Genomic DNA, 27,993 nt, shown 5'->3' on the forward strand with positions numbered 1-27,993 from the left:
CTATGACTCACAGTCATCATAGAGTCAGGAAATTAGGACTTTGATTTCCAGCTCTTTGCCAAAGCCCAGACCTTCTCTGGTATGCTGTAATCAGCTACAAAGTCTGTTCCAGGGATGTCTGGCATGCAGCTAAAGCTGCAGCTGACCACTTGTTGGGCATCTCTGCCTGCACTCCTGTACTGTGCTACCTCTACACCTTGCACAGTTTGAAGGCAGGCTTAGTTACACAATGACACACTGTTATTAACTTACACAAACAACAGAAAAGCAGCACCTTGAAGTGACAAATTCAAAAGCTTAGAAAATGTTGCAGGTAAGAATGCATTAATTTAAATTGGTCCTTAAATACATGTACAAGATGAAGTTTAATCTCAGGGCTTCTTTCTCTGTCCCATTCATTTTGGGATGCTTGCCTGCCATCCCTGTGTAAAAGCAGTAAAAGCAATAATCTTCTTGGGAGCACTGATTTATGTTTTCTTTTTTTTTTTTTTTTTTTGCTTTTCTCTTTATTCCTTGTGTCTGTGGTAAAGTCCTCATTTGCTGCAAGGTATTTCAGTCTTTGGAAAATGGTGCACAGAGCTCCACTGTGGACTATTGGTGTAGTGTTCCTCCCTTGGACACCTGGGTCCCTCACAGTCCAAATATTTTGGGTCCCTTTCCTGTTAGCAGGAGCAGTTTTAATGTGTTTTAAATGTAGAGGTAAAACGTAGGTGCTGAATACAGGTCAGTCCCAGTCACATCCTCTCAGCTCCTCACCCAGTTGCTTCCCTGGGTGAAGGGACCCTCATCATCCCCTCTTGTTTCTAACTTTTACAGCCTCAAGTTTATTCCTTATAATAAAACTAATTCTACTCTTTTAATCTAAAATGGTTCCCCCTTGTTCTGTCACTACAGGCTCTAGTAAAATGTCTCTCTCAATATATAAATGAGGGCTGAAAAATGTGGAAAAACAAAAGGGTCTTCCCAGAGCCTTCTTTTCTTCAGGCTGAACAACCCCTCTGATCATTGTCCTGGCCCTCCTATGGACTCTCCCCATGAGATCCATGTCCTTTCTGTGCTGGTGACCCCTGAGCTGGATGCAGCACTCTGGATAGTGGTCTCACCAGAGCAGAGCCCAGGGACAGAATTCCCCCACCCTGCTGGCCATGCTGCTTTTGATACAGCCCAGGATATGATTTGCTTTCTGGGCTGCAAGAGCCCACTGCCAGTTCAAATCCATTTTTTTATGCACCATTTTTTATCCCCTCTGTCCTTCTCTCCAGGGCTGCTCTTGATCCTGGTGATTGTCCCAACCCAAGTGCAGGACCTTGCACTTGGCCTTGTTTGAACTTTGTGAGGTTCACATTGGCCCACCCCTTAGGCCTGGAGACCCTGACAGGTGGCTGTGGATGGCATCCCTTCCCTCAAGCATTCCAGCTGTCAGCCTGATGTCATCAGCAAACATGCTGAGGTCCTGAAACACTGCAAGCAAAGGGACCCCAAAGAAAGCCACTACCCAGTGACAGTTTCCCTAAAGTTTTGTGCCTTGAATGTTTCCTTCCTTGACACCATGAAGAAAGATTATTAGGAAATAATTGTGAGGAGGTAATAAACAGTGCCATTTCCTCCATTCACCTTCACTGAAGGAAGTGGAGAGGAGAGGGGGAAATCCCGGAAATACTTCTCAGAGGACTAAGGCAGGAAAGAAGCAGCTTTCCTATCTGTTGGGGTGAAGGACAAGCCAAATGCCATCAGAACAATCCAAACCACCTTGCTTTCCAACTATAACACCATGCTTGATGTCCTCTAGAAGTCATGAAAGTCCCGACTCTGTGAGCTGGGAAGGTGTAATACAAGAGCAGAGGTTGCAGAGGTTTTCTAGCAGTCACATGTGACTAAGGCCACAACAGGCTGGTGTCCCCAGCTGCCATTGCAGGTGGTCCTTCATCCAAGGCAGATTAGCCTTCCCACTTTCTGCTGAAAGTGGCTGTGCCTGACCATTACCTTAGAGCAGCGACTGCCATTTAGTATGGGACAATATTCCACATTTGGACCAGTACACAAAGGCAGGGCAAATGGCTTTTGTCAGCCCTACCATTCCTTTGAGCTTTCCCTGCTGCTTGCCCTGGGCACACGTGTGTCTGCATTGCCTGCATGCAGCCTTCAAGGGCAGCACTGAAAACAAGCTCAGCTGTTTCTCTGACACAGCCTCTGACAGCCTAGTTCACCTGCAGCCAAAGGAGCCCACAGCCAACACCCTCAGTCCCTCTTTGGTGAGGAGGATCCTCAGGCTGTATCCAGCCTGCCCTCTGTGACCACCACAGCTCTTCACCTGCTGTGAAGGAAGCAGGGATAGCGAAGGCCAAACCTGCCCTTCTCCAAGAGGCTCTCCTGGGGATAAAACAGCACAACATCTCTCAACCTCAAAGCCATGGGTACAGCAAGAAGCCTTCTGGCACACCAAGGCTTTTCTGAAGCTTCACAGAGAGGATTAAAATGGCAGCCATCCCTGGAGACATGAGCAAATGGATGCAGGTTGCAGGGTGAACTGGAGCTGCCTGGCAGGAGAAAAGCCCCATTGCAGATGACAGGTCACTAGTGAAAGGAGCTGGGCTGAGTACCTCATTCATCTCAGAGTCACCTGTGAGACTCCTGGCCAGCCCCTTTGGATTTAAACCATCAATTTGCACCACTCTGCTTCAATGTGTGAGCAAACAGCTTCAGTCAGTCAGAGAAAAACCTCCAGCTGTGCCCCCCAGCATTAGCTACCCACAGAGGGACCCCTCCCCACAGAAGATTCTCAGAGAAAAACAATCTGTCTTTGAAAAAAATGTGTCTCCATGCCCTAATCTTGAGGAGGAAACAAAGGGCATAAGATATTTATGTTGAGAAGGACAGAAAGATAGAAAAAAGAAAGTAGAGAGGAGGAAGGAGGGGAGGGAATCCTCTCCCCTGATCCTGCATCCCAACACTGAGTAAACTGCTGTGAAAATTTCATCATGCTGGGCTGTGCACCTTTGAGTACCCATTTTCCTAGATGTGTCCTTTGTTCCAACAAATTGATAAAACAGTGTAGTCTGGGGTAAATCTTGTCCAAAAGAGAGCAAATCAACACCCAAGGACACAGGTCTCTTGCTTCAGTGTGAAAGGCAAAACTGGGGGGGGGGGTGGGGGTGGAGGACAAAGAGGAGAGAGGATGTTTACTCTTCCAAATAAGCTTAACATAACCTTTACATTTCCCAAATAATTCATGTATCTGGAACAGGAAATCTGGTGCTGCTGGAAGATCTGCATGTATTAGGGCATTGCCATCCTGCTGCAGAGCAGCTGTAAGGGGGAAGGACCTGTGTACCCATCCACAAAAAGGAAATTTTCAGGTAAGCAGAAACAAGAAGCTCTCCTATTTTCTTAATGACCAAAAAAAAAAATAAAAGAAAGCATTCCCAGCCTATAATACATTTTATCCCAATTTAAGCTTTCTCCATGAGTCCTCCAGAGAAGAGTTTGAGTGTATCCAATGTGCAGAAGCAACTAGGGACACAAACCGGTTGTGCAACAGCAGAAACTGAATTCAAAGCTTAGCATTAAGAAAAGTTGGCATCTCAGTTTACATGGGAAACTGCTTTAAATTGATGAGAATACATACAGGGATTAAAATACTAAAGAACAGTTTGAATGGAATTTTTCTTTCATAATCCATGCATTTTAGTCCTAGTGCAGTCTCAGCTTCTTACTTTAAAGTTACTCTTCTGGTAGTTTTCCACCACAAGTCACATTTACCATAGAGTTGAGCAAAGCTACAGATATACATCAGAACTTCAGTAACTCAGATCCCTCAATCACATTTGCCATACTTGGACGCCTCCTTTTCAAGACTCAGGTAAGTTACTTAAGGGCACCACTGAAGTGCAGTGTTTATGACAGCTGTAACATTCATTGTTACTCTTCTCCTTCAAATCATCCATCTCCCAGAAATGGTGGCGCTCAGGGTATTGCAGCAGCTTAACGCCAGCACAGCACAAAAACTGTCACAGATGCTCAGCATCACCCGTCATAAATAAAACATGAGACCCCTCGCAAGGTCCACCAGTTGTCAAGGCGTTTGATGTAATTGGTTCGGGCGTGTGACAGTGCAAAACAGGCAAGTCACAGGATGCCCTTCATTACTACAAATGGTCTATTGATTTCCAGGCATGCCTTTCACACACAGACCTGCACCTGCTACTGCGCTCCCCAAAACTCTCAGGCCAGGCTGAAGGGCTCAAGTCTGGGAAATGCCTACATGTGTTTTATACGTAATTAGTTTTTCAGAAGGATGTAGAAAGGCTCATGATACAGATGCACACAGGTGCTAACAGGGTGTTTTCCTTGCTTCAGAGTACAAAAATAATTCCCCCAAAAAAATTCCCCAACAAGGTGGCCCTATCACAGAATCATTAAGGTTGGAAAAGACTTCTAAGATCATCAAGTCCAGTTGTTAACCCAGCACTGCTATGTTCACCACTAAAGCATGTCCTCAAGTGCCCACAGCCACATCTTTTGAAAACTTCCAGGGATGGTGATGCCACCACTTCTCTGGGCAGCCTGTTTCAATGCCTGAACACCCTTACAGTGAAGAAATTTTTCTAAACCTCCCTTGGTCATTACCTCTCATTTTGTAACTCAGGAGGAGAGACCGACCCCCACCTGGCTACACCCTCCTTTCATGCAGTTGTAGAGAGTGGAAACATCTCCTGAGCCTCCTGTTCTCCTCAATAACCTAAACAAAGCAGCTCCCTCAGCTGCTCCTCATCAGGCTTGTGCTCCAGACCTTCACCAGCTCCACTGCCTTTCTCTGGACATGCTTCAGCACTTGTGCAACTTAAAGGGGATTCAGATTTTTCGACTTCTATATCAGATCTGACGGTGAAGATTGGGCGGTTTATTTGTCCAAATAAATAAGACATGCTGGGATCAAGACCTCATTGCACATAGTTTGCTAAGACTACAGGAGATCCTGCCAAGATCCTGTTTTACCTGGCAGCACAGCAGGTGCTCTTGGGATCAGTAGCAGGTGTGTCTTCCCTGGCTTCTTCAGCCCTCACATCCTTGTTTGGACTCACAGCAACTACTTGTAACGCTCAGTGTGTGCAAAGCAGACTCCTGCTATGTCTGTGCTGCTGCCTTCCTGCCTTCCTTGCTCATCTGAAGAAAGGCTTGTCCGGGCCTCTGGTGCTCCTGCACGGCTTGCACGATGGGGTGGGAGCACGAGGGCGAGGGATGCAGCCGTTCCACTGGCAGCCGCCAAGGAGGAGATGCAGCAATGCTGGTCCAGTGCCGCTGTAACGCGAGGGGGAGCCCTTGCAGCTCCCAAGGAACACGGACAGCAGGAATACGCCTTTCCCCACCCCAAATATAGACGCTCAGTTCCTCGTCAGAAAAAAACCAGGAGGCCGGAAAGCCATCTCTGATCATCTTCACAAGGACATTGGTCCTGGTTCAAACACGTGCAAGCCACAGACCACTGGGAGTGGGGAAGGTCTCTTGCTATGGATCCCCCTTCCTAGATATCCCTATTTCTGATGGTGCAGGATGGTCTGGGGACATCTTTTCCCACATTCTTATCTCCAAAGCATTCAAAAAATGCTAGGGAATGACTCTGCTGATACTTGAGCTGACTCTGAACAGCAAAGAAACAAATTCTGAAAACCTGTGGTCAAATTTTGCCCAACAGAAATGAGAGAACAGAAAAATCTCTTTACCCTTGTTGAATGAAACTACCATAGGTGACCTGGCAAAGTTTGCTTTCAGGGAGATTTGCTCCTTTCAGGAGGACAGCTTTACCCACTTTAAAAAGACACAGCAGTGTTTGCTCTTCCTTGCCTCCCAATTTTAAATACATTTGAGCAGAGCACTTCACTATGTATTCTATGCACTATTCTGTGCATTGTATGTCACTATATATTCTGTAATTTCAGGACCAAGTTAAGTATTAACTGCATGTGCACCTACTGCAAGATCTTTTTTTTTTTTCCACAAAATTCTGGGTGTCTCTCTCCTTGAGAGGAATTAAAATGAAAAAGCATCTTACAAGTCACAGACTTCTGCTGTACCACTCTCTCTTCATAGTTCTGCATCCCAATTTCCTTTAAAGCATTCAACAGCATACATTTAATTAGCAAAACAATCCCATCTGTTCCACGAGTCAATACTGACAACTCTATGGTTAAAACACATTTATTTCTCTTGGTGCAGCTGTGCTGAATCTGACAGGGGGAGAAGAGCCTGCTGTGCTCAGAGCATTGTGTCTTGTGCCCAGGCTCTCATCACAGGGCTGCTGGCACTGGGACTCCTAAAGGCCTCCAGAGCCCAATCCCTGCCCACTGACGGCCCCGGGACACCCCTAAGTTACCTACATGCCCTAAAGACAAACCTCCAAAGACAATTCTACAGAACCACTGGTAAAGATCTTTTCTGTCCGTTTCCTTAATTTTAATGAGAGACACAGAAGAACAAGCTCAAACAAAACCACCAAACATGCACCAGAGGCTGTGACGAGCAGCAGGACATTGGCACTGAGACCCTAATGGGCAACAGGGCAAGAAGAGCCAGCTGAACTTCATCCACCAGCAGGGACTACTTCCCAGCCTTGGGACTGCACACTTCATCCTCTCCCCCAAAGTCTGTCGTGCAGGAATCCACACTCTGACTGTAAATCGGGCACCCTGAATCTCCTACAGCAGAAAGCCTCAGGGGATCATCGGCTCCTGGGTCTCCCTATGAAGGAGCAGACCAGTCCTGCCTGTTCCAGGTCTCTGTCACACTGCACTTATTATACAACAGCCTCCTCATGCCGTCATGCTTCTGATGAGCTCTTGCAGTTTTAACTGTCTCCCTTTAGCTTACAATATTAAAAAAATATGGAAAAGGATGAGATAGCGTCTGCTTCATTCAGATCCTGCCTCAGTCTCAACCTAGAGGGCAAGCTTAGCTCATGGCATGAGATAAAAGGTAGGACGAGGTATCCAAGTCAACCGCAGGTGAATCCAAACTTGTCAGCCAGAGAAAGAATGATCTAAAGGATGAACTGTTGACCTCAACAGGAATGGAAATACAAATAAAATGGTCTGGATAAAAGCAGGGACCAAGCATTTAAACCAGGGACTTGGAGCAAACAAGGAACGTTTTCCACACTGATGTCCCAGATAAATGGAATACTGATTCTGCCTTGAGGCTGTGGTTAATCTATTTAATATTTGGGGGTTTTCCACCCCCATCTTTTGATTGAAATGGCTGCAAAGAGTCACTTGCTCTCAGGCAGCAGACAAATTTTAACTTTCAGCTTTCCATAGAAGCAGTAGTCTTTTTAGGCAGGGCATTTGAACACTTACAGCATCAGTCTAAGGCACAGCAAAATGCAAGCAATCAAGAGGAAACAGACTGGTTCACGCAGCACCCCGTGAAACCCTCAGTGCAAGCACGCAGGCCACAAATCTGTAAGACAAAGCAATTACTGCAACAATAGCAGACGTTAGCCCCAAACGAATCAATTGAACTAACAAAGCAGGACAGTAAAGCAGGTTAACAGAGAAAAGTAAACACGGAGTCATTTAACAGAAGCCAAGACTGTCCTGGTTCCAGCCGAGCCCAAAAGATATTTTTACCACCTTCTGGCCATGTAGCTCCCCCCTGCAGCCAAAGCTCTGTGGAACCTGACCGCCAGGACTGCTGAGAACTGTTTGGCTTGAGTGCCTCCTCCTCTTAGAAAAAGCAAACCTCTCCGCTAAGGGGCTGGCAGTGTCCGGGGAAATCAGGCAGATCAGGCTGAAGGTACTGTCTGTTCACTCCTTTGAATCCTGCTCTGCTTGAATTGATTCAAGCCCTCCTGCCCCCCAGAGCAGCGACACCCTTCACGGGGTTATCCCAACCAGCCCACTCAAGCGCACATTTGCAAGCCCAGACCTGCAAGGCTGCACCCGAGAGACACCATCCATGACTAGTGCAGAGATGCAGAAATTACCTTCAGAGCCAAGTGTGACATTTCATTAGCACCCAGCCCCACACAGATATGCTTCCTAAAGAGCAAAATTGTGCTTAAAAAAGAAATATGTACAATTTGCTGGAAAATTACCTGTATGAGCAGTAAACACAAGGGCTGGTGATGATGCCACAAAGAGATTACTTGAAGCAAGACTTAGGGCACGACAGTAGCAGCACATTCTGTAACTATGAGGGAGACAACCCACATGGATGCAGTGGCATGCTCTGAGGCCAGTAAGCCAGAGGAAGGCAATGCCACCATGGTGGTTGCCATCATGGAGATGGTGGCACCAAACGCTGAATTCACAGGCAGGATGCCAACAGGCTACTCTGGCACAACCAAATGTGTTACATTACAGCACTATGGGCAGAAAGCAAGAAAAAAAGCTTTTATGGCTTTTAACAAAAGGCTCACATTTACAAGCACAGAAGCCACTCAGTTACTTCTCAGTAGTACCACAACTTTCTGTTTAATATTATCTTCCAGAAAATAATGTAAATATGTTCATTTCTCTGCCATCAGCTATCCACCTCCTCTTATTCATGCATTTCTGCTTGTCTCAGACGCATCAGCAAATTTCTAAGGACATGCAAGGTTTGATTATAAAAGTAATGGGGTTGTACATTTTCCATGGCTGAAAGCCTTCTTTTTAGCTCCCAACCATCATCCCTGCTACAGCTGTCAAGTTCTGCAAATAAATCCACATCTCTTGTAGTCAGATAGTTCCCAGTAGGTCAAAACTGCAAAATACACTGTGAACATAATCCAAAAATCATGTGCAGTATTAGTGCATGTAGATGTAATCAGTGACCTCAGCTTCAGCCCTCACGAGGTAAGAACACACCAACCCGCTTTTGTGAAAGAGGACAGTAACATCCAGAAAAAGTAATGAGTAGCAAACACTGCACCTTGTTTTTCAAGTCAGTTTAAAGCCAGGACAAAATATCCTTTGCCCCTGTTGAAAAATAAATGCTATTTACAAACATGCAGCAAGCATCCAAGCTAGCAATCTAGCCCGACACTTGACACAAAGCCCAGCAGAGGGATGAAGTCACCCCATAAACGTATCAATCCTTCACATTATGACTTGCTAAGACAGCCTACTATCACAGCCATATTTTCAAGGCAGGACAAACAATCCAAAGGTATACTTCCTCTACCAAAATCCTGTCACTCTGCTGCCACAGAAGCCCTGACTCCGGGATGCTGCTGCTAGCTTTACAGAAGGCACCAGCCTTCAGTGGGCTGTCAGTTTTGACCATCTACACTTCAAACTAAGGGCATAAAGAGGGAAACCACAAGGGCTGGCAAGTTCTTGGGAGTCTGTCCTTCAAATGGAGGGAAGGGAAAGTCTTTACAGAGCCTATGTGCATATCCTTTTATTCACATAAGAGAAGGGGAGTATCAGTCATCAGCACTGAGCCAAAGTTTAGCTCACATGAAACGTTTCCCCTTCCACCCCTGTTCTGCCTGCTGCTCTCTCTGAATTACCCCATGTACAGCACAGCAGACACCTTAGCACAAACAGAGACAGCAACAGCAGCAGGAAAATAAAGGTAGTGTCCTTGCTAGTTATCACCTTCAGCCTCAAGCAGCATCAGAACAGAAGGAAAAAAGGGAACCTTTTCCAAGGACAATGAATCGCTTCAGCAAAATCTGAAATATACAAACTGTTTGTACCAAAGAACACCTAAGAGTTACTGACCAATAAACCATAAACCCTTTTTGTTTAAATACATTATTTAATGAGTTTTCTTTAAGAAAGAGATATTTTGAAGCTCAAATTACAATGAAATACAATCTTCTAGATCTACAGTACACAGTGCTATAAACATTTATCAAACCAGGTATTTTAATATTTGCTCCTGTTGTTATTGTTATTAAGGAAAAGTAACTAAAAATCTTCTGTTAACAGCAATCCTGTTCTAACTTGGCTATTTCAGCCTAGAACAGAATAAGGACAACAGCCTGTCACCACAGTCCTCGTCCCAAATACAGACCAAATGCCAAAAAGAAACAAGACACTGTCATTACTGCACGCTATTTCAGCTTTTAAAGAGTGAGAAGTTGTAAAATGGAGCAGTTGGCTGAGGGCAATACTGAGAAAGGACATTTCTCCTTTCCCACAGGAATCACAAAAAGATGCCCCTTTGCCACCAAAGTCTGATTGCCATCGAACTCATGTTCATGCAGCACATTGGAGCAAATTTACATATGTAGTTTTAAATTCACTTTTCTGCCTTCTCCTCATATTTTCTCTCTTCTCTCAGTATCCAGTGCTTTCCTTCTACCTTTTGTTACCCCTTCATCATTTCTATCTTCAGTCACTCAGTCCCAGTGGGACAGAGCCAGAGCACACTGCTCCTCTTGTCTTCTGGCATTGTCAATACCGTGGCAAAGGGCAAATCAATAGTGGTGCATTAGTACCGAGAAAGGAAAAAATGGAAGAGGTCAATTCCTCAGAGAGTTGGTTTGTATCTTTTAAAGGCCACTTTGCACAACCTTTGAATTCTGAAAATACAAGTGAGCTTCTGCAGTTAGTGTAAAAATGTGATCGAGCTGAAAAAGTTAAACACTTCTTGGTTTAACTGAGCAGCACGCTGAGGAACCACAGCAAACTGCTGTTTGAGAGCTGCTGCTCAGCTAGTCAGACATAAAAGCAGACATCAGGTGTAAATTTCATATTTATTATAACAAAAATTATGACATGTTCATTTGTGCATTCGGCTTTAATATAACTCTTGGTATGTAAATGTTCTACAGCAAATGAGCTCTATACAATCATGCTGGTTGTGGCAGCAGTAAGGAACACAAACAAAACGTGTCTGTAAAAGTAAGGAAAGAAAGAGACCGGAGGAAAAAGTGGGTTTCTTTGAACAGTCTACACCACCTGGGCTCTAGCTAACTTGTACACAGCCACACAGTCCATTACGCTTAATGACCATGGCCCAAAGAGTCGCTTAAGAAAAAAGGTCAGTTTTTCAGGTTGTGTCCTTAATGCCAAGGCTACAAAACATGTAAGCATCACTATACAACACTGAGCTATTTACAGGAATTTCCCAATCAACTGTTCTCTCAGAGAAAATTAGTGAATCTCAGTGACTTAAGTCACCTGAAAGAGTAAAGCAACTCCTAGGAGTTAGTCTCCATATTCTACAAATGTCTATCATTTTCAAGACCAAAAAAAGCCTTTTCTCTCAAAGAAATACAGTATTACAATATTACTTAAATCATTTAGCACTGGCTACTGCCCTGCTTTTCAAACGAAACAAACAAGCCATTTTAAAAAATATTACATCATCATCTGTTTCTCAGCAATATATTAAACCTTTTTATTTTTTTATTATTTTTGTTTTGTTTTCCTGTTTTTACACTTGATATGTTAAGGGAGGGTTAACTATTTTAAACTTTACCAGTCGAGCGTCTCTAGAAGAAAGTCAATGAATATTAAACCTAACAGACTGAAAAGCTGCAGTTATCTGTAGTGGCAGGATAAGGAAAAGGAAGTATATAAAGGAAAAGGATAAGGAAAACCCCTGCTGTAATGCAAGCCCACTGGGTCTCACAGTCAAGTCTCCTTATTTGTTAGTTTATTTTAGGAGCAGTAAATAGAGTGGGTCATAGTGGTGTGTCATAATAGTCTGCCAGGTGGTCCATCGGATACTGCTTCTGCTGCTGCTGCTGCTGTTGTTGCTGTTGTTCCTGGTGCTGCTTCATAATCTCCTTGACTTCTTCTTCGAGCTCGGGTGGGATGATGAACTGGTCATCAGGATCAGGCTGTGCTGGAGCAGCAAAGTAGCCCCCCGTTTTTCTGAGCGGCGCATCTGTTGCAACTTCAATTAAGTTATGGCTCCTCTCGTGAGGTGCCACAGAGCCGTTGCCCCGCCGCCGCCCTATTGTGCCCGTGGCAGAATACTCAGCTTTCCTGGGAAGGCCGGGCTCATCTTCATTGGCACTGATGACGATCCCTTCGTCACTGGCTTCCACTGGCACTTGGAGAAGCTGCTTCTCCTTGGCTCGGCTGCAGTGGATGTCCACCTCCACCTCCACGCGGCTGCCGTTGGTGAACACCCCCTCGATGGGCTCCTCATCGTCGCTGTCAAGGCCGTTGTCGGAGAAGGCGCTGGAGAAAGTGGCGCTGGAGAGCTGCCTCTGGAAAGAGTTGGACAGGCAGACGGGGTGCAGCATGCAGCGCTGCTCCCCCGGGTATGCCGGGCTGTTCTCGTTCATGGCCACCTGGGGCGGCTCGTCCGAGGCTGTGGACCCCACCTCGCTGCTCATTTCCGAGGTGGAGATCTCGCTGCTGATTTCGGAGGCCATGCCACTGCTCGAAGACGGCATCCCGAGCGCGTCTGTAGGCCTGTCCTTGATGACCACGTTGACCGACTGGGGGAAGATTCCTGGGCTGGGGGGCGGGACCCCGTTGAGCTCACAGCAGCAGAAGCTGTCCTCCGTCACGTTGAGCTGAACCACGACAGCGCTGATGCTGTCGTTGCAGCCATAACTCTGGGCCAAAGTGCAAAGCTTCTTGGCGGCCGCCAGCGCATCAGGCACGTTTCTGACGGCCTCAACGGCTTCATCCATCGAGAGGCTGTCCCACAGCCCCTTGCTCCCCAGAATGAAGAACTCATCTTGTGGAGTTAAGGTGATGGACTGGACGTGAGGACGCGGCACAACACTCGGGTGAAGGAAGGTGTACCCCAAGATTCTTGTTGAATCTGTCACACCATTCACTTTGCCATCCTGAAATTAGAAAGGACAGGAAATTGGCAACAAGTTAGACAAGGATATACAGTACCTGCCTCTCCTTGTATTCTACTGATGGCTGTTTTTGCAGTAGCCCCAACACTGCCATTCACAGACAAGGAGACAGACAAGCAAAGTGACTTGCAAGGAGGTGACAGAGCTGGGAGTAGAGCACAGCAAGGGCTGGTTTGCAATCCTGCGCTGCGCCTCCTACACCCGACTGATTTGTCATCAGCACCACCTATGCACAGACCAACAAAGCAGAGGCCTGCAACAAAGAGCCATCTATTCTGCTCCTGCAGCTGCAAGAGCCAACTGGACAAATCTTTTACCAGTGAGTCAGACTTATCCCTCCTCCACCCACAGTATCTGGCTTTAGACAGAGCAAAGCAACACACACTTGATATAGGGGCAGTTCATTCAGTTACAAGTCTTCTCTTGCAGCTGTAGCAATTGTAGGTTTCATCTTGGCTCATCACTTTAGAAACTGAGGTTCATTTAAAAAAACCCTTTAAATTAAGCATGCAAGTCAAATGTAGCAGGGAGCAAGTCTGCATTTCTCAGTCAGCTGAGTTGTAGTGAGATGTTTTACACGCCCCAATTACTTACTACATTTCCACTTATATATGACATTTCCAAAGGGAGGAGGAGTAGTATCTGAAGGGATAACATCAGTAAAAACGGACGCATTTGAGAAAAGAATCCCATGCACGTCCAAATCCCAGGATCCTGTCCTGGTTAGAATCCAAGCTGCCAGAATAAGCAGAGCAAGTGTCTGAAAGAGCAAGTCTGCCTATCTGTCAGCCTGCTGGGGATAGCTGCACCCTGCTAATTGCATATTCAAGAAGAACAGCAAAGGTGAGGATTTACACTCTTTGGGTCCAGCTAATAACTGTAGGGGTTATTATAAAACAGATAACCACAGAAAAGTGAACCAAGACTAAAAAAGGTTCCTCTTTAAAATCACTCAGGGAAAAAAAAGCCCCCATGTCAGCTAGTCAACTTTCCCATTAGAAGGCTGACAGCAGTGATAAGCCGTCAGTGTACATGAAATCAGTGAGTCATCTGAAGATTCAGCCCAGAAATTTCCCTTTTCCTCTATGGAGGCACATAATGAGCGTGCCTCCCTGATGTTGGAGTAATTCCCTTTCAACTTGTCACGTTTGAGATCCCAGCCCTCACCTTTCCCCGGCAAGATCAACAGGCACATGACTTACTCCACACACACGCTCACTCTGCTCTAAGGCACACAGCAGGGAGGTTTCTAACCTTTCCCTCACCATTAGGAGGATTCGATATTTATCTATTCCTCTGCATGTGTCACAAGAGGCAAAGCAAAACTGACAGCAGTGGCTTCAAGCTTCTAAGAAAGGAACAAACAGTCTTCTCCTCTCTCATGGTTCAGTTGAGCACAGGGTGAGTTTTCCTCTTGGGCAAGTGCTCTCTTCAAGAGCAGCCTGTCAAAGGGCAGTTCTGGGAACACAGCTCAGACAGCAAAGTCAGCCTGCCAGGGGCAAGGAGTCTCCTAAGGGAAGGACGACATTGCTCCAAGTGCTCTGCCCTCTCATCCTTTTTAATTGGAAAAGCTCTCCATGACAGTTCCAACACAGCAATTCCTCTCCCATTAGGAAGAGAGTATCTGCTTTCCTGTTTCAATGCAACATGCTGCTCACTCCTGAAAGCTAATCAAAGTCCAGCATGGCAATGGAATGGAAAAGCAACTTGAGTATGAATCACCTTGAAAGCAAAAGTGCAACTGAGGAACCCACACCATGAACACCACCTCCTAGAGGTTACTGGTATCAACACATAATTTCATGCCCTGCTGTGCAAATGCTATCCAAAGAAGCTGCAAGTTGCAACATTCCCCAGCTGTTCTCTAACCTCTGTGATTATGGCCTTATGCTGCTTAATCCTCTTCAGCTCTTCTTCACAGCTCATCATGTAACACCTGGACAAAGGCAGAGGTTTCCCGTTCCGGCAGAGAACGGTTTGGCACTTCCCCACGTTTGCTGAGGTTAGTGTGAAGCATCCACCAGGGTCCATGGGATCATGTTTTATATGGCAAAGGACAGCAGAGCCTCCAAGTTTCTGTCCAGCTGTTCCAAGTTTCCTGGAATTTAAACAAAACAGTGATTGTTCTTTAATTGGAAAACAAGTATTAGGAGCACTGTGGAGAAACAGCCGCTGTTCCACAACCAGAAGCATTCCAGGCACTGGCTCTACTGATCACTGGGACAGAAACAAAAATCTCCACTGAAGACTGTGACACCACAGCAGCAGCACTGCAGGGATCAATCCCATGTGCAACTCTCAGGCAGGGTGTTGTTTTCACATATGCAGATACTCAATTATGCTCAATTTTAGAAAAAAAAAATCTTTGCACTCCTAAGAGTCTCACAGTTGTCTTTTCCTTTACATCTAATAGATATTTGTTTTAAGGGTCAGATAGAGCTTTCGCTTCTGAAGCTATAGAACTTATTATAAAAATAATAATTCTGACTGTAAAAACCCTCTACTTTAAAGCAAATGCTGAAGGCAGAGTTTCACTGTTTTGTGATATCTTAAGGATAATGCTCTTAAAAGTTATCAAATTATGACCAAAAAAATCAAAAATCAGAATCCTGAGGACAGAATGGACAACTAAATTTGCAACCAAGCCTCAGTGTGCTTTCTACATTATTTTTTACAAATAGAAAACTCTAAACTCTAGGAGTGCTGCATACCACCTGTAAGCACCAGTGAGAAGAGCTTTTTGTAGGAATGCCGCATTCCTTGTAAATTGCATTAGTAGCAAACAAAACCACTTAATAAGTACTTCCAGTACTTAAATTTGCTGTAATTTTTCATTTTTGAATATTTTAAGTATATGGCAACCACCTTCTCAGTTAGCAGTCTGAGGCACTGTTATAAGCAATTATGGGAAGGAAATGTTTTCTCGCTTGTTTGTAAGATTCAATGCCACCCTACTGCTGCCCTATCTTTTCCAATACAACAACTTCAGTATTTTTCTTTTCCAAGGGTGCACAAATTCAACAAGAAGCAATGCTACTTTTAATTTGATCCATTTACTCAGTCTCTAAGCTGCTTATTTGATTTCCCCTCTGCTTCCCTGACCTCTTCACTCTCCTCTGTCCAATTCCCTTCATACTCCTCCTTCACTCAATGTGTCCCTAGGCACAATTTCTTCTTCTGACTGGAACAGCACACACGGTTTCCAAACCACTACACAGAACTACTATTACACTCATAGATATTGTATCACAAGCTCCAGAGAGCTTGTGATGGGTCCTACTTAAATAATATTCAAAGGCCAAAGGGATTTCTAAGAAGTCAGACTATGTGTTTTAAATATTTACATAACCTTACATAACCTGAATTGGTATGCAGAAACAGCAAGGATAAGTTCAGGCTTTGAAGGCAGTTGTATCAAGGAAGTTTAAAAAGATGATCAAGACACTGACACCACTGACTTGGTTATGGCCAATTGTAAACCTTAATACTCGGGAGATGATACCAAAAAGGAATAAACCTCCACCCACCACTCAGTCATGAGCATTTTAGTAACTTTCCGGGTGGGTTGGGATTTGTTTGGTTGGATGGAGAGGTGTTGGGATTTTTCTCCCCACACCTTAAAGAAACTGATGCAATATCACAAAACAAGCAATAAAAGGAAACAAATAAAATAAAAATACCAAGGCTTTTTCCCTCTTCCTCCCCTCAACATTTCTTCGAAGCAAGAGCAGGTGCCTGACCCAAAAGCAAAGAAACTGCACTGTAAGCACAGACAAGGAAAAAGAAGCTTCAGATCCAAGACTCACCTCTGCATAACGATGAACGTATTGATCATGTATTCCTCCTCATTCTTTGTTTTCTGCAGCTCTTCTGCCAGGATGTCACTCATCGTGCACTGCAGCAGGTAGGGCACTTCCACATTGCGGTCCCCATCAAACACACCATAAAGGGCCTCCCGGTTGTCACAGAAGTTGTTGGCTGAAAGTGCTGCCACACACAGCCTAGGGAAAAAACGAAGCAGGAAAACATCAGGGGTTCTATCCCACTACTAGTTTCTCAAGTTGTCATTTTGACCAGAGAGATGCAGCCTGCTCTGAGTGCCAGCTTTAACCACCTCTGGTCACAGGTGTTTCAGGACTGCTTTCTGAGCTGTGGGGACGAGTCAGGCCCATCAACAGTGCTAAGACGTGGAGAGAACTATGCTGGAGGTTCAAACTAAGCCTTAAGGATTCTTCCTCCTTTTCAGCATATGTATTTTTTATTGTAAAAATGGGAGGTAAAGTATCTCCAAAAGAACACCAATTTAAACTGCACTTGCTGCTCCAAAAGCCATCCTTAGGATCTAGCGTGCTGATAACCAAGTTTGGTGTCAAATCAGTTAAGAGTTAGGAAGGGTTTGCTGGCACTTGCTACGGAAACCTAGGTAGCAGAAGATTTCTAAAAAGGTATTTGAGGAACAAAGAAAGATTCATGACATAGCCAGCAACACAGAGACTAGCAGACTCTTGGAACATTATTTGTCAAGTGCTGCCTTTAGTCGAAGGAGCGCCACACACTATGAATATTCAGAGTTTTGGCCATTCTGTCTCTTCTTTAGTATCTCGGATTTGCTTGGTAAACATCCTTTGGTTGAAGATAAAGAAGCTTTGCAAAGAGGAAAATGCTTTTAAACGCTCAGACCTTTTGCAAGTATCAGAGTCTTGCATAGACCAAACGTGTCGGCTGCCCTTGTATCTTAGCAACTTCCCTAACAAAGACCCAAAGGGAGAGCCAGGCAGGAGAGCTCGGTACACAAATGGAGAGACGTGGCTTGGCCTCTGCAACCCCTAGAACGTCCCCAAAGCTTGCACTGAGGAAAGGATGTCTTTGTCTCGGCACAGAGGCGCTCACACAGCAGAACCCGTGCCAGGCCGTACTTGTTCTTGACGCCGGACGCCTCCGTGTAGCCGTGGCTCCACACTGCCGGCGCTCCCGACGCGTCGCCCGCCGAGGGCTGGTCGATCTTGAAGCACCGAATATTGCTGCAAGGAGAAAGGAAAGGGGAGAGATGCAATGGATGGACTTGCTGACATGATCCAACCTCAAATGTGAAAAGAACACCCCTTTTACTCTCCCAGTTCATAGTAAGACATTTAACAGTAGAAAACGAAGCAGGACATCCAAAGTGGTTACCTTGAGGTGCCTGCATACAACCAACAATAACTGAGCCGCTATCAGTGAGGGTGTCAGCTGCACTACTCTGTTTAGATGCCCTGTATTTCCCTGCCCTCACCCCTGAGCTATTTGGTTCAAACCAGGCCCTGCAGGAATACAAAGCTAATTTGCCACTAGTTTGATGGAAGCCAGTACAGCAAAGTGACTTTTTAAACTTATCCATCTCCACACATTTTAACAAGTTTCTGTGCTCTTTTCATTGGACTCAGATGAAATATCCTGTATGACCTACAGCATGCCCTAAATAGAAAAAAACCAATTAAAATAGTTGTTTAGAAACAACAATGTGTAGTAACAGCCTTTCATGAAAAGACTCACAAAACAGAAATCAGCTCTATCCTGATCCTGCACCAACCTGCAAGAGCCAGCCTGTGGTCCTGACAGCAGGCATAGCCCTTCTGCATTCCCCATCTGTGCAGTCCAATTTTCACAAAGGTCCTTGATCCTCTACCCTCCAATTTACTACCAACATAGCCTTTAGCCTGAATTTCAAGTATCTCCTGGAGCATAGTAAAGACTTAAAAAGGGCCCAGCCCTCTCTGTTTATACTCTTCTCTTCACAGCCCTGCATTGCTGGGAGAGATGACCTACCCCCTGCTCCCTACTGCTCTCTTCCAAAGGCAGGAAAAGCGAGCTCCCCACATGCTGCAGATACTTCAAAGGCACCCAAACCTTTCATGAACCAAATGAAACATAAAAGGACACAAGCAGAAAGGTCTAACTGTTCACTCTGAGCATTAGTTTTTCCTCTAAATCCCCATCTGACCTGAACACACAGGAAAGTCTTTTCTGCATTGCAAAACCTTCCTCAAATAACCTAAAGTACTGTCACATCCAGTTTGATTTCTTTTTACATTATTAACCAGGATGTACATCAGTGAGGGTAGACTAAAAACCAACAAATTATATAAATAATGTTGGAACCACTTGTGTTTTAAGTTCTTGCTTTTGCAGCCCTCTGTGTGACAAAGAGGAGGCAAACATCTTGCCACGACTATTAAGAAGGTTAACTAACCCCAAATCAAACTGGAAACCTGGATCTCTTCCAAAGTAGCAGAGATTTTAATTCTGTTGCACCAGCAAAGCAGGACACTCATGAGCAAACACGCTTGCATTGCAGACTTCTCACACAAGGCATTTATCTCCAGGGCAGAGGAACCTGGGTCACAAAAGTTTCTTTTTGTTTCTTTTTTAACTGGGTTGACTGACCTCCGGCTCCTGGACAGGTCAAAGACCCAGAGTTGTCCCAAGGCTTCCCAGCAGTGGTGAACAAAAAAAGTTACCTCAACACACAACACACTGGTTCCAGCCTCCTTAGGGGCACCAGTACAAACAGACCATGTGTCCTGAAGGGAATGATACCCAGCAGAACATCCTATAAAGGCAATACAGGCTAAGGCTTCTGGACAGCCTGGCTTATTTTCCCCCTAATTTAAAATTACTGTTACAATTGAACTAGATGCTGGCTCTTAAAAATCAGAGTATCAGCACTTTTTTTTTTTTTTTTTCATTTTCATTTTAATTGCTAATGAAAATTCTTACATCCCATAAATCACTTGGCAACATCCTCCCAAGTATGCAAGCTTCCTTTAAGATCTCCATACATAAGAAAAAAGCAAGCATGCATGACAGGACTCTTCTCACCAGCACTGAGAATACATATTAACCTACTACCTGCTTGAATTCTGCCAGGGCACAGATGGAGAGCTGCCTTTCACATGCAGAAGGAGGATATAAAAAGTACCAAGTGCACAAGTATTTTTGTGCCTGCCACAAAAATCAAGTGAAAGAAGTGCCTCCTCCCTCACAGTCAATTATAGCAGAATACCATAAAAGTAAAGGTAGCATATCAGACAATGAGAAACCCCTAAGGAGGCCTGAAACACCTGATTGTGCCTAATGAACACAAATGAACAGAATGGACCTGTGGTTTTAAGAATAATTAATCTTTAAAAAACCTCAAAACTAAAAAAAAACCCAACAAATCCTACAACAACAACCAAAAAACCCCAATAAACCCCAAACAAAACATACACTCCCCCCCAAAAAAAACAACAAAAAAACCCACTCCCAAAAAACAACAAAAAACCCACCCATACTGCCAATGCCAAAACAAATAGCAAGGAAAATGCACGTGCTAGAGGGAAAAGTTTCCTGTGAATTAAAGACCACACATATGCCAGTGAAAATATAACTGGGCCACACTACCCTTCAACTACTTTGAACTTACATTTGTACAAGAATGCTACCATGCACGATGCCTGAATACCAAAGAGGCAAGAGAATGTGTGACCATCTTGTCTGCTGGGTTATACATAAGAAAAGCTGGTATTTCACTAAGTTTTGACACCATTCATTAATTCTATAAAATATGTAGAGCTTTTCCCCTATGAACCAGAGCAATATTGCACACTGCTTCTTTAGGAAGATTTCCTGTATGCAAAGAGCAACTCTTAAAATAGAGGCATGCCCCTTTTTTCACTGTCTGCTGCAGAATATGGACTCTTGTTTTCATCTCTGAGAAATCATCATTACTCAAATTTCCACCTATATTTTGAAAATCTGCTGATTAAAGCTAAAAGTAAACTCACACTATACATTTCCCTTGCTTGCACAACAGATGAGGGTTGCTGCTCCAGTGTCTGATCTTAACCATTTAAAAGCAAGCAACATGAAGTAACTGCTCAACCGCTAAAAAGTAAATCAATCCTTCTTGGAACCATTCAATGTTTAAGAATAAAGGAGATTTAGAAGGAAACTTGGAGCTGGTGCAGTTCAAGGCAGCACCACTGTCCACAGATTATCTGGTTTACTGCAACAGCTCATCACACTGCAGAAGAGGAAGGGACAAAGCACTTAGGGAATTTCAGTAATGGATGACACTTAAATCCCACAGGAAACAAACAGGTAGACAGGAAGGAAACTGAGGGTCCCAAAGCATAGGAAGCAGTTTCTCTGCAAACAAAGTGAGTCTTTAGCAGTTAAAATATAAAAAAACCATATAATATCTAGCACAGAAGCAGACAGATATGAAGGGGAACAAGAAACAATGTGAAGAGGTAAAAATCAGCACAATGGCAAAGACAGACCCAAGCAGGATGAATGCAACAAAAAGATACAGCAAGCAGCTACTGACATCTCATCACTGCTAGAAAATACATCTTTTGGCTGAATCTAGTGTCAGGAAAAAAAAAGCAATCAAACTGGCCCAACAGTGGTTACACCAGACTAGCAGACCCCTCCAGGAGTTACAGCTGAAAGCAATTGCACCAAATTGGGTAAAGTCATCCTCTTCAATGAAGCACCAATTTCAGACCTATTCACACTATCTGTTACTTTCTGATCCACTGGCAACAGGGAACCATATCCCTTAAAAGAGATTCCACTTCTGTGTATTGTGGTTTTCACATCTAGAATTGTTCTGCTCCTTCCCCACTCTGTAAGATAACTTACTTCAGAAGCTCTAGGGTTTTGTGATCCAGGGCTAATCTGGGATTTCCAGTCAGGTCCAGCTCCTGCAGTTTTGGAGGCAGGTTTTCAGGCAATGTGACTTCACTCAATTCGTTGCAGCTTAGGTCCACACACTGCAAAAGGAAATCAGCCAAAAAAGCAAGAGAATTCAGCTGTCATCAAGATCATACAAATTTTGACTAAATGTGGTAATGCATGTTTCATGAACAATAAAGGCTGCAATCAAGACCTAAGACCATTAATTTAAGTAAGTGGTTCTTACAAAAGAAATTCTTACATGGCATTTAGCCATCTTGCCAGATGTCTGGGACACCTAGAAATATGTTCCTTCCATTTCCATCTCTAGTCAGGTGTCATCTTGTTACAAAACCAGTAAGTTTTGTCTGCTCTTCACAGAGATAGTCAGTGGATTTTCAATGTAATTTAAAGAAATGTTATTAATGAAAACAGTCTCTTAATAGACAAAGGAAATGGAGGTAAGTACAGCTGGGGCTTCTAAGCCACTGGCATAAAGCTCCCAGGAATTCAGTATTTACTGAGGGATATTAAAAAAAGCAGTGTTATTAATGTATGCGGAAGGGAGGAGTAGAGGGGGGAAAATACTGGAGCAGTTTTAAACATGGTTTTAATTAGTGCCATCTTAGATGGATTTATATTTAAATACAAAATCAATAAAAAGAGTGAAAAAAAAAGATTTTTAGTATTTCAAAAATACAAAACAGCAAAGAAACTTGCAGGCTGTCTACCAGCTAAGCACAAATTGGCTAGAACAAGTCCATTATAATGATAAAGTCTCCAAACATTGCTTAAAGCTGCATATTCAAATGAAAGTTAATACACAGGGAAAAATAGGGCACATGAGAACAAAATCAAATCTCCAAACTACTAGAAGGATGGCTAGTGTAGTATGCCCCAAAAACTAAGGAAAAAAAAATAATTCTGAGAGGACAGAGCAGACTGGTATTTAACAGAGGACAGACGAACTATCGACATCTTTCTGAAAGGCCATTTTCTACTTTCAAGTTGCAAAAGTGAGAGACTTCAGAAACTTTAATAGAAGAGCTGAAAGGGGCAGAGGGAGACTTTTTCAAGCTGCACATTTTGACCATTATTTAATTTCCATCAATACAAGAGAGGCACTTTCATTTTTGTAGGTATACTCAAAGACATCGGCTCCTGAGCTGGAAGCAGACATAAGATAACCTACTAAATCCTGGAAAAGAACAGTCTCCAAACATTTTATTAAAAAGCGCAATGAAAATAAAAAATTTCTGACCCAAATCTTGAATCCTGAGATTGCCTATTATGGAAGCTTTATTATCTATGAAGAACAAACTGCTGGTGTTATCTAAGCCTGATAAGGAAAGCAAAGTTTGAATCAGTCACGCAAACAAAACAGTAGACAGCTTAGCAGCAGTTATTCCAGAGAGCTTTTTCTCTCTGCACAACTGCTTGCTGCTTCCAGAGAGCCAGAAATTACTTTGCAGATTAAGGAAGCTGCCAGCAGGCCTTGCTGTGTTCAACACCTCCATGCCATTATATATATAGATGGGAGAACATGCTAAAATGAAAAGTACAAGCACCAGTAATTTCATTGTTCTCCTTAAATGCCCAGTGTGCCAAAGACAGTGACACTCTAGAGCAGATCCCTTGGCTCCTAGGCACTAGTGAAGATGGTTTATTTATCAGGTTGGAGTCTCTTAGTTGCTTGTACTCGTTGAAGAATAGGCTAAGAGGGACTTGCTGTGTTAGATTTAGTCTTTGTTCTACTCCACAGGCAAGCAGGAAAGTTTATTTCCTAATTTATCCCAATTTCCTCCTGTGTTATTTTAATGCAAGCTGGTTTTGCCCCGCCCATGCAGCACCAGAAGAACAACTACAATGGCAGATTTTGCACTGGATGGGCCAGCTGGAAGACAGGGTTTAACAGGGAGCATCTGCTTAGGCTGCTGCTTTCACAGCTTTGTAACTGTGTTCAAGGCTGGAAGGGACTTGGGTTATTTCCACTTGTTGCTGAAGGTAGTCATACCAATATTATCCTATTTGGGTTTTTTTTTGGTAAAGCAAGGAAAAGGGAAGTCACACAACAGCTGCAGGGAAGAGTCTGCTGAGGCAAGGCACTGACTCAGGTGTGAGTGCTTCCAGCTGCTCGGCCGTTCGCAGAAGACATTTCAGGGTGCACAGGGCAAACCTAACTCTGGCAGTATAAATACCTGTCACAAAAGACAATAAAAATCCTAAAAATATATTGTCCAAGGTACTTCCAAGGTCTCCACTGGGGTCTTTTAAAGAGAGGACAACAAAGAACTTCTGTAGCCCTGACTGTAGTGTGTAAAAAAGGCTTAGAGACAATTATATCTTTAAAATGACCTTGTGACTGGAAGTCCTGGAGTTATTGCAATTGTAAAAGCATCATCCTTTACCCTAGTCTTCCTTCTGAAATCATTTCAGACAGCACAGTAACTGCTGATACTAACTGTTCCAGTGACACTGACACCAAAAACATAATATATCAGCCTCTCAGGATAATTAAACACAGAAGCAAAACAGCCATTACCTCAGGTAACAGAGTTTCCCCAGGAGTTTAGAGTGAATGTCACTTCAGTTAAAATTAATCATCAAATATGATATAATCACAGAGGTGACATTAGACTAGATGACTTGGAGCTTTGCTACAAACAAGCTTATTTCACCAAGTGACCAAATCCACAGTTAAAGAAATAAATTCTGCACTTCAGCATATTTTGAATGCCACCCCATATCTAAGAAGGAGCTCGTGTACAGGCAAGAAATGGACACAGGCAGGCAGCACATGCTTAATCTCCAAACTGATAAACACCAACCCTGACCAAGAGATATCACCCGAAGGCCAGAACTCCTATGTCTAACAAGCCACCTTCCCATCTGGCAACTGTATGAACTCATCTCATGTAAGCCAAAACTAGGCTTGAGTACTGACCAGGCATTTCCCTTCCACAAAGGTGGAGTCAAAGAACACTTTACCCTCTTAGATTAAGCCACGCATTATCCCTGCATTCCCAAACCACTTAGTGACGTCCATGTCTCTTTCTTTTTGCTGAAGAGAACTAAACCATAGGGAACCAGCAGGAAGAAACTGCCAGCTCTTCCAAGAGCATTTTGCTGTTCAATGTGGCCAAGCAGCACTTTAAATATGACACCTCCATAAAGCATTCTGTTTTCCCCAAGATGCACAAACAAAAGGAAAAAGGTGACTGTTCTATCAGTATGTTTATGTTATTTTTTTTTTTTGTTAACACCACCCTCACAGTTTTAAAGAAATGTTTACCATGCAGAGCCTCACTCCCCCACCCCAATTCTTCCTCTGAGAAAAAAGGCTTTACTTCTGATTGATTCTAAATGGCCCTCTGCTTCCTCTGACCATTGTTCCAAAGAGGGAGGAGTATTCAAACCCACGAGTTTGTTTGAGATTTCCTGGCTGAAACCACAAAGCTCATCTTTACATATACTCGCTTGTCCAACAGAATTATTGCTCCTGCTGCTTTCTATGACCCCAGACACTGAGGCACACACAGCAGGCTGGGAACTTAGCCTTTTGACTTCACAAAGTGCCAGAAGGACACTTAAGTTGTTTTGAGTCCCTGAATAGGTAATCAGTTCTCAGCCTCAGAGAAGGACAGATTTTTCTGCTGTATCACAAGATTTGTATGCTGTGAGACAACAGTCTCCCAGTTCTGTCCAGCAGAAAGGGCACACAGTGCAAACTATTCTGCACTAGAGCCAGGCGAGAAGCAGGAACTCGGTTCACTGAAGGTAAGGAAGAGCGTTCATAGTGTGATCAAGTGAAGAACGCCTCCCTCAAAAAGAAACGTTGGAAAAAGTTCAGAATTACTTCTGGAAACACAGACAGGAGACAGATTAGCTAATCTTCCTGTTGTGCAAAATATGACTGCAATTAGGAAAATGAAAGTTGATTGCCTAAATACTCAAATCCTGTGCTCCCCTGAATTTATCTCTGTCCCTGAGGTCTATCCTGTAGCTTCCGCAGTTTTTGAGACGTGCTCTAAACAAAGTCCATTCCTTCAGAATCAACCAATTGCCAAGGCAGAAAGAGCTAATGACACACAACTCTTGCCAAATGTTTAAGTTGTATCAAAACAGACTGCCACAGGAAGACAATTAACACTCATCTGGCAGAAAAGATACAGTGCAACCAAGGTAAGCGTAAAATCAGATTTTGAGGCTCCTCTTCATGCCACTGAGGCTGTACAGAGGCAAATATTTTGCATACGATTTCAGAGGAGAAAGCAGCCATCAGATCCCCATCTCTCTGAGAATATACTGTCCCATAGCAATGAGAGAGCCGAGGGCAGAAAAGAATTGGTAAAATTACATTACGCTTGCTTCTTCCAAAGCACATTCATTCCATACCTTTATTTCAGAAAGCTGCATGACTTCTGGGAAGACTTCAATGCAGTTGGAGTGAGCAATTACAGTATGCATACGTCTGCAGTTCATGATGGTTGTTGGAATGGCTTTCAGTTTGTTCCCACTAATATCGATTTCCTCCAACTCTTCCAGCTTGGCCATTTTGCTACAAAAACAAGAATTTGTGCATTTTTCTTCTAATAGACGCATACTTTATTTTGAAGCAGCGATAAGACCAATGGTTTTGTTACTTTAAGAGAACAAAATCACAGACTTTCATTCTTGTTCACAGCAGTGCCTGTCATCTCTCCTCATGTCAGATGCTAACACAGTTGTGGAACAAAATGTGTACTTCTGTCAGTGTTTGTTAACGCTACCTTTCAAATTACTTATTTTGCTTACATCCCCCTACTCACCAGCTCACTTTCACTCTTTCCTCTTTCCTCCTTCCTCCCCCTTTCTATCAACTCTAGTTTCTCACTACATCTCTCCACCTCACATTTTCCCCTCCCACTTCTAGCACCCCACTCAGCCCTTCCCACTAAATGCATCTCCTTCTCCTTGCTGCTGAAGCCCAGCTGCTCAGAATATCACGCAAGGACAGAGATGTCTCTTCCATTATTTATTGGCATCTCTTCTTCAAGGTTGTACCCCATCAGTTTTACAGCACATCTTACACTTGAAAGATTTCTGATTAAAACAGAGTGAACTGAAAGCACAGAAACTGCTGCCAAGGCAGAATCTCCTTCTGGAGTTGAGAGGATTTTTCCCTAGTGGAGTTTAGTCCACTTCCAGAGGACATTTCCAGACGGCTGTGCTCACAAATCTCTTGTGAGGAGAAGCTCATCAGGTGTAAGCAAAGTTACCAAGCCAGGGAGAACAGAGGACCTCTTTGTTTGGCTTCCAAAAGCATAGAGTGACCCTGCTGAATTAGTCCAGCTGAGAAGAGTTGCAAGCACCACGAAAATTCATGGAGTAACAAGCATCACTCATGTGTCTGTAGTGCAAGAGAGGGCAGCAGTGCGCAGGAGGGCATAAGCAGGGGAATCCACCCAATGTGGTACCACTACACCCAAAATGCAGCCTCTGCCACCAGATTCCGGCACAATTCGGTTCTCACTGTGAACATGCTTCACAATGCCCACACACCTGTGGGCCAGAGACAGTGAAACAAGTTCCTTACCTTGCAGGGAAGCTCTGTAGGCGATTGTAAGCCATGTGCAAGATTTTCAGGTGTGGGTGGCCTGTTAACAAGGGTACACATTTATCTGTGAGGTTGTTATTGGTCAAATACAACTCCTGCAAGATGCTATGGGTTTCTTCAGAAAGGGTGGCTGGAGGAAGCATTTCCAGTTTGTTGGCAGAGGCATTAAGAAATCTCAGGCTGCAAAGAGAAGTTACATAAGGGAGTTTAGTCAAACATCCTGCAGGTTTTGTCTAGAAATATAAATAAGAATGCCTATTTTTAAGAGTTAACTTAAGATAGTCATGAGGTAAAGGTCAAAAGCAACAAGTTCACAACAGACCAAAAGTCTAGCATTACATGAGCAAAACTTCTGATCATGTTTTTAATGACCACATTTGTAAGAACAAAACATCAGCAAAAGGAGTACATCGAAGTGCCTCTATCCCGTTATCAAGAGCTCTGTATCTCCAATATTACTACAGCTGTAGCTACAGGTAAGAGCAATAACAAACCACATCATTTCCATACTCATTACACATAAAAATGAGTTCTGTATTCATCATCAATGAACCATGAGAATTGCCTTTCAAGTGACTAAACAAGTCAATGGTAAAAAAGCCAGCCAATTTTCCAGTATTGGTCTAAGGTGCAGACAGTATTTTGCTTAAACATGCAGGCCTGAAAACAACTGCAAAATATGAAAAGTACTCTTTGAATATTTGAATGAAAAAATATGCATAAATCACAATAAAAACTAAAACCTGGGACCAAACAGTAATTTATCCTTTCAGTTTTAAAGAGAAACTGTGCTAGTAGCAAATTAAACTTTACAAGTTACATCCTTGCTTGCTGATGTGTGCAGCAAGAGAGCCTTATCTCTGCACAGCTTTTCTAAATGTCCTTCTCCTGCTCCCCAACACAGCAGGAGCCCATGTTTTTGCAGTCCCACCACTAG

The 27,993-nt window shown here is 43.7% G+C and overlaps 1 protein-coding gene across 1 annotated transcript in view; it reads right to left on the minus strand.

Moving 5' to 3' along the window:
- Positions 1-10,665: 10,665 nt before the first annotated feature.
- PHLPP1 (PH domain and leucine rich repeat protein phosphatase 1) overlaps positions 10,666-27,993 on the minus strand; it is a 150,654-nt gene continuing 133,326 nt past the window's right edge. Inside the window, 7 exon segments of the mRNA XM_050971019.1 lie at positions 10,666-12,742; positions 14,630-14,858; positions 16,567-16,761; positions 17,677-17,781; positions 21,428-21,558; positions 25,856-26,018; positions 27,036-27,236. Of these exon segments, the coding sequence (XP_050826976.1) occupies positions 11,618-12,742; positions 14,630-14,858; positions 16,567-16,761; positions 17,677-17,781; positions 21,428-21,558; positions 25,856-26,018; positions 27,036-27,236 (2,149 nt within the window). The 3' untranslated portion in view covers positions 10,666-11,617.

This window comes from Serinus canaria, chromosome 2 (genome assembly GCF_022539315.1).
Source record: "Serinus canaria isolate serCan28SL12 chromosome 2, serCan2020, whole genome shotgun sequence".
In the NCBI taxonomy this organism is placed as follows: domain Eukaryota; kingdom Metazoa; phylum Chordata; class Aves; order Passeriformes; family Fringillidae; genus Serinus; species Serinus canaria.